Genomic DNA, 15453 nt, shown 5'->3' on the forward strand with positions numbered 1-15453 from the left:
GAAGTTGCTCTCGGAGGATGTGTTGGTACCATTCTATATTCATGGCTGTGTTCTTAGGCAAAATTGTGAGTGAGCCCACTCCCTTGGCTGAGAAGCAACCCCAGACATGAATGGTCTCAGGATGCTTTACTGTTGGCATGACACAGGACTGATGGTAGCGCTCACCTTGTCTTCTCCGGACAAGCTTTTTTCCAGATGCCCCAAACAATCGGAAAGGGGCTCCATCAGAGAAAATGACTTTACCCCAGTCCTCAGCAGTCCAATCCCTGTACCTTTTGCAGAATATCAGTCTATCCTTGATGTTTTTCCTGAAATGGTTGATTTAGGTGCAATCTTACTGGCAGCAATATCCTTGCCCGTGAAGCCCTTTTTGTGCAAAGCAATGATGACAGCACGTGTTTCCTTGCAGGTAACCATGTTTGACAGAGGAAGAACAATGATTCCAAGCACCACCCTCCTTTTGAAGCTTCCAGTCTGTTATTCGAACTCAATCAGCATGACAGAGTGATCTCCAGCCTTGTCCTAGTCAACACTCACACCTGTGTTAACGAGAGAATCACTGACATGATGTCAGCTGGTCCTTTTGTGGCAGGGCTGAAATGCAGTGGAAATATTTTGGGGGGATTCATTTCATTTGCATGGCAAAGAGGGACTTTGCAATTAATTGCAATTCATCTGATCACTCTTCATAACATTCTGGAGTATATGCAAATTGCAATCATACAAACTGAGGCAGCAGACTTTGTGAAAATTTATATTTGTGTCATTCTCAAAACTTTTGGCCACGACTGTAGAGCAATTCGGACTTGGATGAAATATCTCATACGAGTCCGTGTGGTAAATCCTAAAAAGAATATGTGGCATAACCTCTTCCCAATAGGCCTACTTATAATAATATAGTCATTATGTGCTAAAAGAGAAAGCATTTACTTGTTACTAAAGCTAATTCGAAAGTATATTTTCACCAGGTCATCTAACTTCAGGCATTTCAACTGTGGCGCGAACAGCAACAGAGAGCCAGGGAGACATGCAGTTAACCAAATCCCCTACAATATTCTAGAAATATAACTGAGACTTCATTCTACACATTGACTTCATTCTCAAAAGGATTTCTACTTTATTTTCAAAATATTGCCACTTTATTCTAGAAATATTGCCACTTTTTTAAAGTACTATCATGAAAAAATAAAAATAAATCCAAGTAACACCACTCATCTGTTTATCTCGTTTCTCTCTTCACTTGGCCCTAATACTCTTCCATATTATTCAACCCGTCCTCCCTTCATCCACACAATATTTAATGACCCAAAACCCGCCTGTACCGTAGATATGACCGCAGATACTGTGTGGTTCTGATTCAAACCGCTCATCACTAGTCCAAACCGTTTGGGCTACAAACTAATATGACCCCACCATGGAAAGGGGGGACTCTCACGAAGATGGTGTTCTCCTTGTCACGGGACTCGTCTGACGGTAACACATACAAATGAATGGAAGTAAGGAAGGTCGTTTTGTGCCAACAAACAAGGCCTTAAATATGTGTCCAAAAAAAGTTCACGAACTTTCTTATATCTCCTATGTAGATATAGGACAGACACGTCGAAACCTTTGTCCTTATGATACATTTTTTGACTGTCTTTTTTGCCATTTATGAATGTGTTATTCAATGTGTTTTATGCCACCAAGGCTTAGCCTTTTAGAGGGTCAAGAACACAACTGACTTTATAAACATTTTATAGCAGGCGCCAGCAGATTCTTTCGATCTGCAAAATGTCATTGTATCATATGAAACTGTACATTATTCAAAAATGTTTGTATCATAAGTAGCCTATCGTGACATTTTGATACCATGATATTACCTGGTATACCATGCAACATTAAGTGTATGGCTCAGTTGATAGAGCGTGGCGCTTGCACTGCCAGCGTTGTGGGTTTGATTCCTGGAGCCATCCATAGGTAAAATGATACCAGCACATTGATACCAAGGGTTTATACCTTTCTTTTCACAAGCACAATAGATTTTATAATGTTCAAGTATTTTGAATTCAATTTACTTCATTACCAGTCAACTGAAGTTAAGACAAGAGATTGAACTGGACATTTATTTGTTCATATGGAATGAATGATTTTGACCCAAGAATATCTTGACACAGTTTGCCCACCAGAGAGAAATATAGTTCTAAGAATCCTTAAGCCCTTGTCAAATTCTATTTAAATACAGTGTATAAGCCGACATAAAAAATAAAACTGATATAAAACAATAAATCCCCAGATATCTTGATATTTCCTTTTTGAAATGTTCCAAACAAAGTTCATATTTTGAAACATTATTTTGACTATGTCACATAAGATTTGTAAGTGCTTGAGAAACTTGAAACCGTTTCTGGTATTCAAAACGGACCATTTGCTCTATCTAGTGACCAACTATAAGAACAGCAGCATAAAATCACCCTGGATTTCAAATCTGGGAAAAATAATGGCAGTAAAATATCCACATTTTTATCTAACTAAATCCCACATAAATAATTCCATATATTTTGCATAAATCAAAATAAGTATATCTTTCGACGCTCCTTACACTTTCAGGTAAGAATCTGATTTGACTCCTGTTATTGCATGAGCAGTGACGCAACCGTACAGAAAACTTCAATTATACCTTTTCCCTGTTTTCTTCATCTCTTTCCCCCACTACTGTTCTCTCTCTCTCTGATGGGTACTGAACACCAAACACATAACGGATAGGATTCTGGATGAATTTGGCACATGATGATTGGTCACTGAATCTCTGGCCGAGTGGGGGCGGGATCACTTGAGGCCTTCGTCAGTACTCTTGAACATTAAAATGGCGTTGGAGATCTTGAGGGCGGGACCGAGCTTGATGCTCAAGATTTTGACGATGTCAGTCTGTTTCAGTAATAGAAAGGCCTCCCCGTCAATCATCTGAGAAGAAATATACAAGAAGCAGGTATATAAACATTTTTATCATACAAACAAAAAAACAATAGAGGACAACAGAATACAACTTAAATGCAAGACCGGCTCTAGCCGTTTGGGGCCCTAAGCGATATTTGGTTGGGCCCCCCCCCCCACCTCGTACATTTTTTGTGTGGCCCCCCACTTGATTTGTGGAGAGAAAATGTAAAAGTTTAAAAGTTAATTTCCTGCAATTCTACACATTCTGCCATGGGGCGTAGAGAAAATGTTGCAGTTTTAAAGCTAATTTCCTGCAATTCTACACCTTTTATAATGACTTATGCCATATTAATATGATATCTGAGTGTAAATGACTAACAAAATCAATGGCTGCCCCCTGGAGGTCAGGGCTCCTGGGAATGTGCCGGTCGGTATTCGGCCATGATTATTACAAGTTTAGATAGCTGGCTAGACTAACTACCAATCTAAAAATTGTTAGCTGACATGGCTAATTGAGTGATTGACATACGAGAAAAACTGCTGTTGCACAACCAAACAATGCACCTGTATTCTACTATTCTTACTCTCAATAGTAAATTGGGACCCAGACAGAGTTCCTAAAAAAAAGAAAACGCTTACCGCTTATGCCTGGAACTGGCCCTGCTTAAATTACTTAACTTAGTTGTTTTCAATGTGCTTCAGTTTGTTTCAATACTTCAAACTTAAAAGGGTAGTGTAGTCAAAAAAGTAATTTCCTGTGTTTTATATCAATTTCTACACTATGAGTTTGGAATAATACTTTGAAATTGTGAAAATTATGATAAAGCACTTGTTTGGCAAAGTTGGGTTTTTGGACCGCCTAGTGACATCACCATGCGATATAAGTTGATAGACCAATAACAAAGAGAGTTTGCCCTCCTCTCTGCCAATAACAGCTAGTTTTCTGGTTACACATCCCTCCCATTAGGCTCCTCCAATTAGGCCCATCTGACAGTCCAAGCAAAATTCTTGCTTGAGAAATTGTATTTGTCTAAGAAGCTATTTTTTTCTTTTTGACCATTTTAATTGAAAACATGCACAGTAAGTTACTTCATTCTTATCCAGATACGATTTGATATTGAGATAAAAACAGCTGCATTGGACTTTTAACAATTTTATCAATTAACATTGTACTCACTTCCTCTTTGAAGACACAGGCTTGCTCTTCACAACCGGTCAGATTCTGGACAAATCCAAAGACCTGTTGCACAGACCACGAAGAAAAGTGACTGATAGTACTCTGCTCCACCGTTTGCCGCAGCCAAAGATAAATAGGGCTGAGTAGTACAGCTCTCACCTCCTCCACGGTCCACGCTGCCACCTGTGTAGCGCTGATGCCCTGGACGCCAGGCAGCAGTTTGCAGTGTTGCTCCCAGCACAGAGACAGGGTTCGGTCCGGGTGGGCTGACAAAGCAGACATGAACAGAGACGGGCACATACCCTCTGTGGCCATCGCTGCAACACAGGAAAACACACGCACATATTAATGCATGTAAACATATGGTACCTACACATACACACAGAATACTGTATGGATGCCGTAAACTCGTAGCTGCCTTAGAGAATCAGAGTGCGGTCATAGACATTAATAGATATCTGTACTGTGTACAAAGCTTAAAGCTGTGAGACTCACTCTGGTATGTTCTCTGCTGGATTTTTCTGTACTTAGGGGGACGGCCAATCCTTACAATAGAGAACGAGAGACACTGGTGAGACGGGGGAGCTACAGCGGCCGATCAATACACCACTATGACTCCTGAGTCTGACGTCATACCTTAGCCACTGTTGACATGAGGCTTACCTGCCATGGTACCGGGACTTTTTGGTCCTTTGGCCAAAGACTAAGATGCTCCGCTTTGCTCCGCTCCCCTCTGTATCTGATAGGTCGGTCTTGAGTCTGCCCTGGTTTCGCTCAGCCAGTGGGCAGCCTGACAGACAGTGATGTGCGGTGAACCGCCCAGTCACATGACCCGAGCCATCACATCCGGGTGTCGGACACTTCCTGTTTCAAACAGTAGGGTTGACTCCATTATAACATCATTATAACATAATCATAGCATTGGTGTAGAACACACATCCACTTCCATTTACTGCTTCATAGGCAATTCAAATACCTATTTCTGGGGGTTACTGACCTGTGATGGAAGCTGTACTTGGTGGATCTGGAGTGGCTGATTCCTTCGCAAGGCATGGAGGAGAAACTGGACTGGCCTGTGGTTGCAGGTTTCCTGGGGCCTTATAAGAAAACACACACACGCACCCAAGCACACACAAGCCAAACAGAACATGTAAGCACTCATTTCAATGTGAAGTAGAGTCAGTGGAGTATGGTTGCTGTTACCAAGGTGTTGGGTTTTGTTTGACTCACCGGGGGGAACTTTTAGCGGGTGACCGGTACTCTCACACCAGCCGACCGGGTGGATGTCAGGGTGGTCCGAGTCCATCCAATCATCATACATATGACTCCAGCCATCAAAATGGACCTGTGGGAGTATGGTATATTTAGGCAATAAGGCCCGAGGGGGTGAGGTATATGGCCAATATACCATGGCTAAGGGCTGTTCTTAGGCAAAACGCAAAGCGGAGTGCCTGTACACAGCCCTTAGCCGTGGTATATTGGCCATATACCACAAACCCCCAAGTTGCCTTATTACTATTATAAACTGGTTACCAACGTAATTAGAGCAGGAAAAACAAATGTTTTGTCATACCCGTGGTATACGGTCTGATATACCACGGCAGTCAGCCAATCAGCATTCAGAGTTCAAACCACCCAGTGTATAATATGGCATAGTTATGGGAGTGTAGTAGTGATACTGGCACATACAACCATGAGACATGCACACTGCTGGTTGACCTTAATGCGGTGTGTGTCGACCTCCTCCACTGTGGCCACCCGAATCAGGCCGGGGCTCCTTTTGTCCACTGCCTCCAGCTTCATCTGAGCCTGGAAGCCATGAGCAGGACGCTGCGGATGGGAGGGTCACATTGTCATCACACAACGGCACTTAACACCTGACCTCAAATCAGTCCCTGTAGTTGATCTCAAAACAGTCATTATGTTCACAAGTCCACTTTACACCACCACAAAAGGATTCAAGTCAAGTCAATCATATTCATCAATGTCTAAAATGACAGCAGTGTATGGTGGTTTTCATTGCAACAAATCTTCAGTGATGTACTCACTACTTTAAAGGCCTCAGCAGACACCGCGGTAGAGCCATTCTCGTCCAGGTATCTTGGCCAGGAGAACCTGCCCGGGTCTGGGTAACCTGGCAGGACAGACAGGGCACATGGGATGCAGTTCAAATGTGTGTGTGAAATGTCACCGTATTCCCTATCGTTTACTTCTTAGAACTAGATTAATTTCTTACAACTTTGTCAGTCACCTTGAGGTGGCGTGAGGGGGAGGCTCCTCTCTTGGCACCAGCCAATAGGATGGATGTATGGACTGCTGGCATCACACCTGGATGGGGATTCAACATCGACTAATCAGACTGGAATTTAAGTCATGGCCTAACGGCTACTAAAACAGCACAGTTTATGATTTAGAGAAGTTGTGAAAAACAAAACATGGAAAACGGCCTCACCAGTAGTCATACGTGTCATCCCAATTATCAAAGTGAACCAGGAAGCGGTCGTCCACCACGTCGGTCACGGTCGCCACGCAGATGAGAGAGGGGTTCATGCGGTCGACAGCCTCCAGCTTCATGCCCACCTCGAAATCACCCTCCGTATCAGTCTGACCAGTGGGCCACCAACACAAACACACCACATTAGCTGCTTACAGTTAATTACTTCAGGTAGATGCATGCCACTGATTGAGGATAAGAGTCGTGCTTAGACTTACTCTTCCAGGGCTGGAAAACACCTCTTTGGGGGCAACTTGGGCTTTACTCATTCTCAGGTAGCTGGCCCAGGAGAACTCCTCCTCTTTGCAGCCTGTGGCACACACAGACACAAACATGTGATATGGACATGTCCCTGGACCACTACTCTAATAAAGGAAATCTCATTAATGACTTTATGACTCAGATCCTTAGGTGCTTGGGCAAATGATCTGCGCCATAATCCAAATGTGAACAGGAAACAAATCCCGAGTCCAAATTGCAGCCCAACCACAAACCAAAGCCTAGTATACTCTGACCTTTGGGGGTGTACAGTTTGTGTCCAGTGCCCTCACACCATCCCGCCGGGTGGATGTCGGGGCAATTGGCGTTTACCCAGAAGTCATGACAGTCTGAGTAGCCGTCAAAATGGAGACGCAGCCTGTAGCCACAAATCTACAAACAGGACAAGACAGACAGAAGTCAAACTGTGTCTCCCCAAATCTCTCTCTCCGTGTCTTTCCCTCAGTTATGTGGATCCGTCTCTCTGTCTGAGGATTAATCAGTGTGTACAGTCAGGGTGTGTATAGTGTGTACGAAACAAAACAGTCAGGACAGGGAGAGAGGTAGAAGCAAACCTCAAAGAGCATGCGACTGTAGGTTGAGCAGCCCTGCACACAGTACCTCAGCCACAGTCAGAACAAAGTACATGGAGGGGTGCTGCGGGTCGATGCCCTCTAACTTCATGCCCTGACGGAAGCTGCATTTGCACTGTGGGACCCTCTGAGACTGAAAATACAGGGGGTTATAGTGAGAAAAGCCATAGACACATTCATCCACGCACACATGCACACTCACAATTTAATTTGCAAAGAATATTAACTTTTGTTCTCTAATTTACTAGGGCTGTGACAATACCAGTATCGCAATTGTTTTTCCATGGCAAAAATGAAAACACAAAGCAGACCAAACTCTTTGGTCCTTTATAAACCTGCAGTATGTAACATATTGTGTGCTATAGACTGGAAAATAAATAAATGTGACTCCGGATGACAACATGATGTTTGTTTCCAACATTAGCGCTAATTTCCTAAAGAAGTTTAGTCCGCTTCGTGTTTTGTTTCCTTGCCACCATACTACTGAGTATAGCGATACTGGTATTGTCCCGGCCCTATCATTTAGTATGTATCGAAAGTTAATAAAACCCACCTTTTGAAAGAGTTTGGCTGGAGCTGCCACTGATTTGGTCTCCTCCAGATACTGTTCCCATGTCCACAGCTCCATCTTAACTTCACCAGTACCTGTTGTACACAGACAGAAAACAACACAAAGCATATTGGAAATCTGATACGACAGAAACTTGACTGGAATATATGGTTCAAATGGGTTTACATTTTTGCTGATTCTCACCCGCTCTGTTGTGTCCGCTTTCTGTCTTCAAATAATCCTAGAACCACGAATACAACACATGGATTTACTGCAACAAAGAAATAGTACCTACACCATGAATAGTATTGAACAAAATAATTGATTGACGCATATGGCCATCACATGCATGTGAGGTCATTTACTTATTACAAAAAAAATACTACTAAATTGTGAATGCTTTATGTGGGATAGAGTGACACTCAAGCCTTTCCCACCATGCCATCCAGCTCAGACTCTTCCTCCGATGGACTCAGGTAGTCCTTCCTCTTCCTCTTCTTCATGGGTTTCAGCAGCTCAGGGTCCAGAGACGCTACCCTGCCACCGGGAATCTTCTCGGCACCTCCCACCCTACTAAGGAACAGATAAGAGAACAGTTGAGTCCACTACACAAAGCTTCGCCTTAGGCTACCTATGACCTACGTTACATCTTATGCATGGTGGTAAATATCTACTTGTAGTTTGTTTGTTTTGTGTCTGAGCATCCACTGTATGCCTATGATACATCCTTGATTTTAATTTTGCATAAAAGACTATGATAAAATGCTTTTTATGGTAAAAGGATGTTTTCATACATGAATTTGATGTGGATAGGCTTCACGCTTCAGTACTTACTTGTCAGTCATGGGTTCCCTGCGTAGTTGCTCTGGGTAGGTTCTCTGTGCCACTGGATAACAGCTCTCCTGTTGGCCTGGCCCTCCCTGGGTCTTAGGCACAGTCTTGATGGGCCTCTCCTGATCCACAGCTACACCACCCACAGTGCTGAGAGGACGCGCCACATCTACAATGGAGGCATTATGTCAGGTTAGGGTTAGGAAAGGACTGCATGCAGGGTTGAAAATTGTTTTTGATGATATGTTTGAGCATGCTAGTTCATTTCCATTACAATTTAGTTAAGAGACTGTTAAGCTGCAGACAACACACAGTATGACTAACTTTCAGTAGCCTACCTGTTTTGTTCATTGGCCTGTTTTCAGAGTCAGGTATTTTTCCAGACACCACTACTATTGGTTCAGCGCTGGTGATATTCCCTTGGCTGATCATCTCCAGTGTTCCACAGTCACTCACACAGAACTGAGAAAAGAAACATATTTCAACAACGTGCCCACATGGTACGTCTTTACTCCAACACTGCTTACTATTAGAGAACCCTATGCTTATAATAAAATATGATGGTCGTTCACCTTTAGGTTGCTGCTGGGTAAGATGGCCATCCCTTCTTTCCACTCCAGCACATGGACGATACTACAGGTCCCCCCAACCTGGGGGGCTAGAGTGGGGGTCTCCACCTGTCCAGCTATGGCTCCATTACCTGTCTCAGCAACACCCAGAGAGACCTCCACCTTCTGGGTACTAGGAGCAGGGGCTGGGGCTTGGGAGAGAAAATGCAGGCTTCTGAGTTCTGAGCGAATGTGAAGATATGATGTAGCTACATGAGACTAGTTGGAGGGTAGTATGTGCCCCTTCTGGTTTGTCAACATTTAGGACATTGTGCAGCATAACTCTGAGTTTAAACATGTTCAGGGTGTAATTCATAACAGTACGCCATTGAGTGTCATAATTCCAGAAGTGTCATTGTGGCCAAATCTCACCTGGCAGGATGAGTGCTGTGGTGGTCTGTGGGCGTGTCTTCTTCGACAGGCTGTCATTGGAGAGGGAATCACTGGAGTCAGTGAGGGGAGTGGGATCTGCTTTTTTGGCTGAAAAATCCAGCTCAACTTTGGCACTCATCGCAGACCTCACTTACTGCCTCTGAAAAAAGATCAGAATTTCACATATTTCTTAGGATTATAGTGACAGGGTGAGGTAACGTTGGAATTCAGTGGTAAGGGGCCTGAATGTCAGAAGGGTTACAGGCTTCAGATGTATTCCCCATATTATCCATCCCCTGCACCCACAGTATTATGTTCTCTATTACTATTAAACATCAGAATATAGGGGACAATTCCCTATACAGATATGCTGCCATTTTTTTTATTTTAAGACAAAAAAATGCTGGGGGGATTTTTAAGAAACCTTCCCAATTTTATGAATCACTTTTAGTATCACTTCACAGCATTGGAGATAAAGTACATTCGGATTAAGGTTTATTTAAAAACAATTTGTTTTTAGGACATTTATGTCGATGCTTTTTGACAACGCTGTTCTTAGAATAGCAAGAGAAAGTAGACAAAGCAAAATCGATTTATATTATTAATTTACCAAAAACACAGCAATTCCTCTGTAAAATGGCGGAAGATCATAAATCCTTGAAGCTATGAGAGAAAAAAATAGTAACTCACAATTTGTGAAAATGTACAAAGCAACCAATCCTGGCAAAATGTCTAATGAACGGCATCGCTCCATGACATGCAGCGACAACAATAATACAATCCCGTTTATGTTGCGGACCGTTAGCCCATTATAGGTTTGCTGAGAACTATCAAATATGACAGAATATATTGATTAAAATTTGCGATAAGAAATAGCTTTATGGCTAATTATATGCATGCTGGATACCAACCACAAGAATATGACAATTGTCATCTTACCATCTGCAAGTTATAACTTCAAGATTCTGGAGCGCCCTATTGCATGCATGTCAAAGCATTATAAATGTTTATCATCTGATCAATTTGAAAATTGAAATGACTCAATTTCGCTTACCAGAGGTTTCTCTTGCGGATCAGAATTGTACGCATGCGCAGACACATGTTCATTTAATCAGAAGAATGTATAGCGCCAACTCAATGACAGCACCAAAATGTTTCGGGAATTACTTGGTCACAATTTCCCCCCCACCGCTTTTCACATTAATACAATTTATTATATGAACAGTGTACACCATTTCAACGTAAGGAAGACTCAATTTTCATATAGAACTCAGTTTGTGTCGTTTTAGGCCCCAATACGATAAAAGCAGCGCTTTGTGTCATGGCAGCAATAGAAATCACAACCCAACAATTTTCATAACAACTTTTATTAAATGTACAATAAAAAAATTGACATGGTTACAAGTAATCAGACCGGCTTCTCATGTGGGAGGCTGGAATCTGTACCACGATCCCTTGGTTAAATCTCAATGCCAAAAAAGTGTAAGTCCACAAGATGTACAGCACATACATTGTGGGGTGTCAAAAACAAACCTTGGGCTCAATAGGTGAAATGAATCAAATCATGAAAAATAATGTCAAACACAACCCCGAGGTAAACAAAAGCAGACCGGAGGGAGGAATACAAATAAGAATTAAGGAAATAAGAAAAAAAACTCCTGCCTTATTTTAAATACAAAGCCATTCAGACAAGCTCCTCCATGTACAAAACATAGCAGCTATAATCTACGATGTGCCACCCCCCCACACAATAATGACTAAACCATTCTCAAGCCATGTATAATACAACGTCAAGATCATGGTTTAGATTTCTAAGTGCCAAAGAGAGCACCAATTAACTGAGCAAGCCTTGATTAACCTGGTGCTGCGATAGATCTGCTAAATCAAATAGAAGCTGCTCCTATACATCCAGATGGCTCTAATGGGGAACATGTGGATGAAACAAACTGGGCAATGCCTTTAATCTCGGGAAGCTGATCGAGACCTGGAGCGAGATGGGGAGCGGGAGACAGATCGCTTGTCCGGAGACTTGGAGCGACGGTCAGCTGCTGGGGACGGGGAGCGAGAGGACGGCTCCTTCTTCCCATTCCCTATGGGGGACGCCGAGCGGCTACGGGACTTCTTGCTGGCCAACTTCTCCTTGGAGGGGCTGCTGGAATCCCGCTCGGATTTCACCTTGGAACGGCTCTTGGAACGGGACTTGCTTTTGTCAGAGCGGGATCTGGATTTGCTGGTGCGAGAGCGAGAACGAGACTTGCGGGAACGTGACTTCCTTCCAGATCTAGAGCGACGTCTCTTGCTGCGAGAATGGGATCTACAGGGAGTGGAAAATTGTTTACAATCGTTGTTGTACTCATATTGACCAATCTAAACCGTCACTGTAGACAGGTGGGCATTCTTACCGGGACCTGGAGATACTCCTGGAGCGGCTGCTCCTGCTACGAGAGCGACGTCTGCTGCGAGACCTGCAGAGGGGAACAAGAATACAAATGTCACTCATCCCTTGAAAGTGACAACACATGTGAAGCAGAAGGTTGGATGAGAAATTAACCTACTCATAAAGAGCAGGGCGGTGTGTAGAGCCTCACCTGGAGCGGCTGCCAGAGTAGGAGCGGCGGCGGCGAGACTTTTCCTCCACCAGGCGGATCTTCCTCCCATTGATGTCCGTGCCGTCCAGCTTGTCCAGGGCCCTCCTCATGTCCGAACGCGAGCCGAACTCGATGACACCCTCGTTGGTACGCTCCTTGTGGGCATCAGCATACGTGACCTCTCCAGCCTGGCGCATGAAATCCTGTAGAGGCCGATGCAGTGTCACCCCGCAGAATATTTCCCACATTTTTCAGAAACAAATAGCCTGCCATGGATATCAACTGGCAGTTTATCTTTAGTGCCTGGCCCTCACCTACAAATATAAAACTGTTTCAACAACTCACCTTCAGATCCTGCCAGCTGCAGCGGCTGGACAGATTCTCAACGATCAGCCGGTACTCCGTACGAACAGGTGGCCCGTACTTATCCCTGCCAGTGCGGCTTCTGCTGCTGCTGCTGTAACCACTACTACCTTTAAAATGACAGGTTATACAAATAGTCAGCAAAACAGAGTGGCATATAGGCATTTCACTCAGTGGATCAGACCATAAACAGAGAATGCAGCTACCAGGATAAATGGTGTGGTAATGTTTAACCTAGGTCCTGTAAGATGTCCATCTGGACCCATTCAAGACAAACCTCTTAATAAGTGACTGAGGTCTTAAAGCCGTGGCATTTGTTGTCTTAGTGGATGTCAGTTTATATTCTCCTCATTGTACCGCCTCTGAAGTAGTTCCCTGCTGTTGCAAAGACCACCACTGCATCTGTTACCAGCAACATACAGCCAGTCTGACAAATGTTTAATAAGTGCAATTCTTTAGCCGTACAAACAAATCGACATTGATGTTCTTCTTCTTACAAACCCTTGAATCCTGAAAGACAAATAGAGGCTCCCACAAAGTCACTGTCAAAAAAATGGCATCACATTTAGTGAGTGCCAACTGACATAACGCTACATAAGTTTTCCCCGTGACTTTGCCTAACCGGTTGTCAAACTGGGGGCAATTCAGTTGGTTTGCCCACTTGCAGCGAGCGGTAACATGTTTTTGACTTAGCCGCCCCACTTATTCTTGCAACATAGAAACCAATGGGAATCCTCACCATCACCCCTGGTCTATTGGCAAAAGGATGCTGTCATCATGGCTTCCGGTTAGGTCAGCCAAGGGTCAAGGGGCATAGGTCACACACACATTGTAAGGTGAAAGCCAAGGCCAAACGGGACAGGCAGTCTCATCTTAGCCAGTCATCTTAGCCTCTATGGACTCGGACTCAGCCTCAGCCCGCAGCTGGACTCTTTCAAATTGAAACATCAAGGACTTTGTTAATACTGAAATCAAACGTAAAATACAATTCACATGTAATGGTATTTAATGATACAGCTAGGCTACATGGTGACAAAGCCGTGACTTCATATTAGCTAAATACAGTTTTATATATGTGTTTACAATTCCACCAGGAAAGAAAACACTAGAAACATGGTTTCATTACAGCTAAATAAAACAGTAGTTGTCTGCGCCAAGTTGGGTCAAACTTGGACCATACTCAATGGTGACACTCTTATACTAACATGACATACTATATGGCAATGGTGAAACCATTGAGTATTGGCGAGCTAGGTCAAACTCCACTTTAGGATCACAGGTCTGCGTGTATAGGGTCCACATTCACATTTCCTTGATCCACTGGGAAAGGGCAGAAGGAACATTGAAATAGATTGTACTTACTGCGACCACCCCCGCCACCACTATATCCATCTCGGTCGCGCCGCGGTCCTCTTGCATGTTCCACGGTCACACGCTCCCCGCACAACTCCTTGCCATTCAGTTCATATACAGCGTCATCCGCATCGCGATTGTCCTCAAACTCTACAAAGCCATATCTAAAATATATATTTTTAAAGTTAATAAGCTTGTCTTCGGGTAGCAATGACTGCAAATCTAATGAGTATGAAGACGGTGATACTAATTTCAGACAGAAGACGTGGTATGTTTTAACCCCTACTAATTTAAAAATAGCGTTATACCACAAACCTGGTAAAATAAATAAATTAGTGGGCTCATTGCCTGTGCATGAAAGGGTCTTTCAGGCAACAAGCTAATTGGCTAACTATCTAACTTTTGGGTAGCTAACGGTTACATGGCGCACAAAAAAAAAGAACGGTCTGCAGTGAAGCCAAACAAGCAGCCATTTTGAACACGCTAACGTTAGCTACCTAACTAGGCAAGTTCTTTACAAAACATTAAACGCTTTAGTAAAGCCAATGTGAATCTAATAACCACTAACGTTACCTAGTTGCTATTACATGCACGAATAGCAACATAATTGAAAGTCAAATGTGAATGTAGCTAGTTATTTCACGTATATTTTTGGGAGAGCTAGCTAACCGAAATCAAGTACTTATGAAGCTAACGTTCGCTAGCTAACGTTCGCTTTTTCAGCCCTGTGTTGTTCAACTGACTCTCATATGCTCAACTTGAACTTACCCATTTTTCAGATCAATTTCCATGACCTTTCCGTAGCCATTGAAAAACCGCTGAATGTCTTTTTCTCGAGCATGATAACTTAGTTTTCCAACATAGACGCGGGGCATGACTATTTATCCTCGGATGGCTTCTCCAACTGATAACAAAATACCGTTTACAAAAGAGAAATCGCTGACTTCGGTTGTTTTATGTAGACCTTGACGTCAAGAATCATCGTCGCGAGAATACACGAATTCACACTCCAGAGTCTGTCATATGCCGCGTTCAAATGCTAGTCGGAACTACGAAACTCGGAAATGTCCGAGTTGCCGATTCGTTGAATGTGTCATGTGTATAACAATAACCATTTAGCACGTCGCAAATTTCCGAGTTTCCTAGTACCAACCAACATCTCAACGCTGCAATAGAGTGTGAAAATGGTATCATCTAAACCTGTCAGTAGGTCTGCATGTCCCAGTATCTCTAAATGATCCTTGTTTTTTTTTTTTTTACTTTATTTAACTAGGCAAGTCAGTTAAGAACAAATTCTTATTTACAATGACGGCCTACCCCGGCCAAACTCTCAGGATCCCTAGTAGTCTGTAG

The 15453-nt window shown here is 43.2% G+C and overlaps 2 protein-coding genes across 6 annotated transcripts; both read right to left on the reverse strand.

The window, feature by feature from the left end:
* Positions 1-2088: 2088 nt before the first annotated feature.
* Positions 2089-10930, reverse strand: LOC129830330 (lethal(3)malignant brain tumor-like protein 1). 5 transcript variants are annotated; one of them, XM_055892834.1, is made up of 23 exons: positions 10851-10888; positions 10407-10459; positions 9797-9956; positions 9389-9576; positions 9155-9278; positions 8820-8985; positions 8423-8558; positions 8190-8226; positions 7989-8080; positions 7464-7568; positions 7100-7235; positions 6803-6894; positions 6543-6694; positions 6342-6418; positions 6139-6224; positions 5810-5920; positions 5321-5435; positions 5088-5187; positions 4754-4954; positions 4586-4635; positions 4250-4407; positions 4091-4153; positions 2089-2940 (listed from the first exon to the last, which is right to left on the reverse strand). In XM_055892834.1, the coding sequence occupies exons 3-23, from the start codon at positions 9933-9935 to the stop codon at positions 2806-2808; spliced, it is 2463 nt and encodes an 820-aa protein (XP_055748809.1). In that variant the 5' UTR covers positions 9936-9956; positions 10407-10459; positions 10851-10888; the 3' UTR covers positions 2089-2805. The 5 variants fall into 5 exon arrangements, with proteins under 5 accessions (XP_055748809.1, XP_055748808.1, XP_055748806.1 ...); XM_055892833.1 differs by lacking the exon at positions 10851-10888 and adding an exon at positions 10736-10832; XM_055892831.1 differs by lacking the exon at positions 10407-10459 and having other exon boundaries at positions 10851-10930.
* Positions 10931-11147: 217 nt separating this feature from the next.
* Positions 11148-15205, reverse strand: LOC129830331 (serine/arginine-rich splicing factor 6-like). The gene is made up of 6 exons (XM_055892836.1): positions 14869-15205; positions 14110-14264; positions 12730-12857; positions 12385-12587; positions 12199-12261; positions 11148-12110 (listed from the first exon to the last, which is right to left on the reverse strand). The coding sequence occupies exons 1-6, from the start codon at positions 14973-14975 to the stop codon at positions 11756-11758; spliced, it is 1011 nt and encodes a 336-aa protein (XP_055748811.1). The 5' UTR covers positions 14976-15205; the 3' UTR covers positions 11148-11755.
* Between the last annotated feature and the right edge of the window lie 248 nt (positions 15206-15453).

The sequence above is a fragment of the Salvelinus fontinalis genome, chromosome 31 (genome assembly GCF_029448725.1).
Source record: "Salvelinus fontinalis isolate EN_2023a chromosome 31, ASM2944872v1, whole genome shotgun sequence".
NCBI classification, from domain to species: Eukaryota; Metazoa; Chordata; class Actinopteri; order Salmoniformes; family Salmonidae; genus Salvelinus; species Salvelinus fontinalis.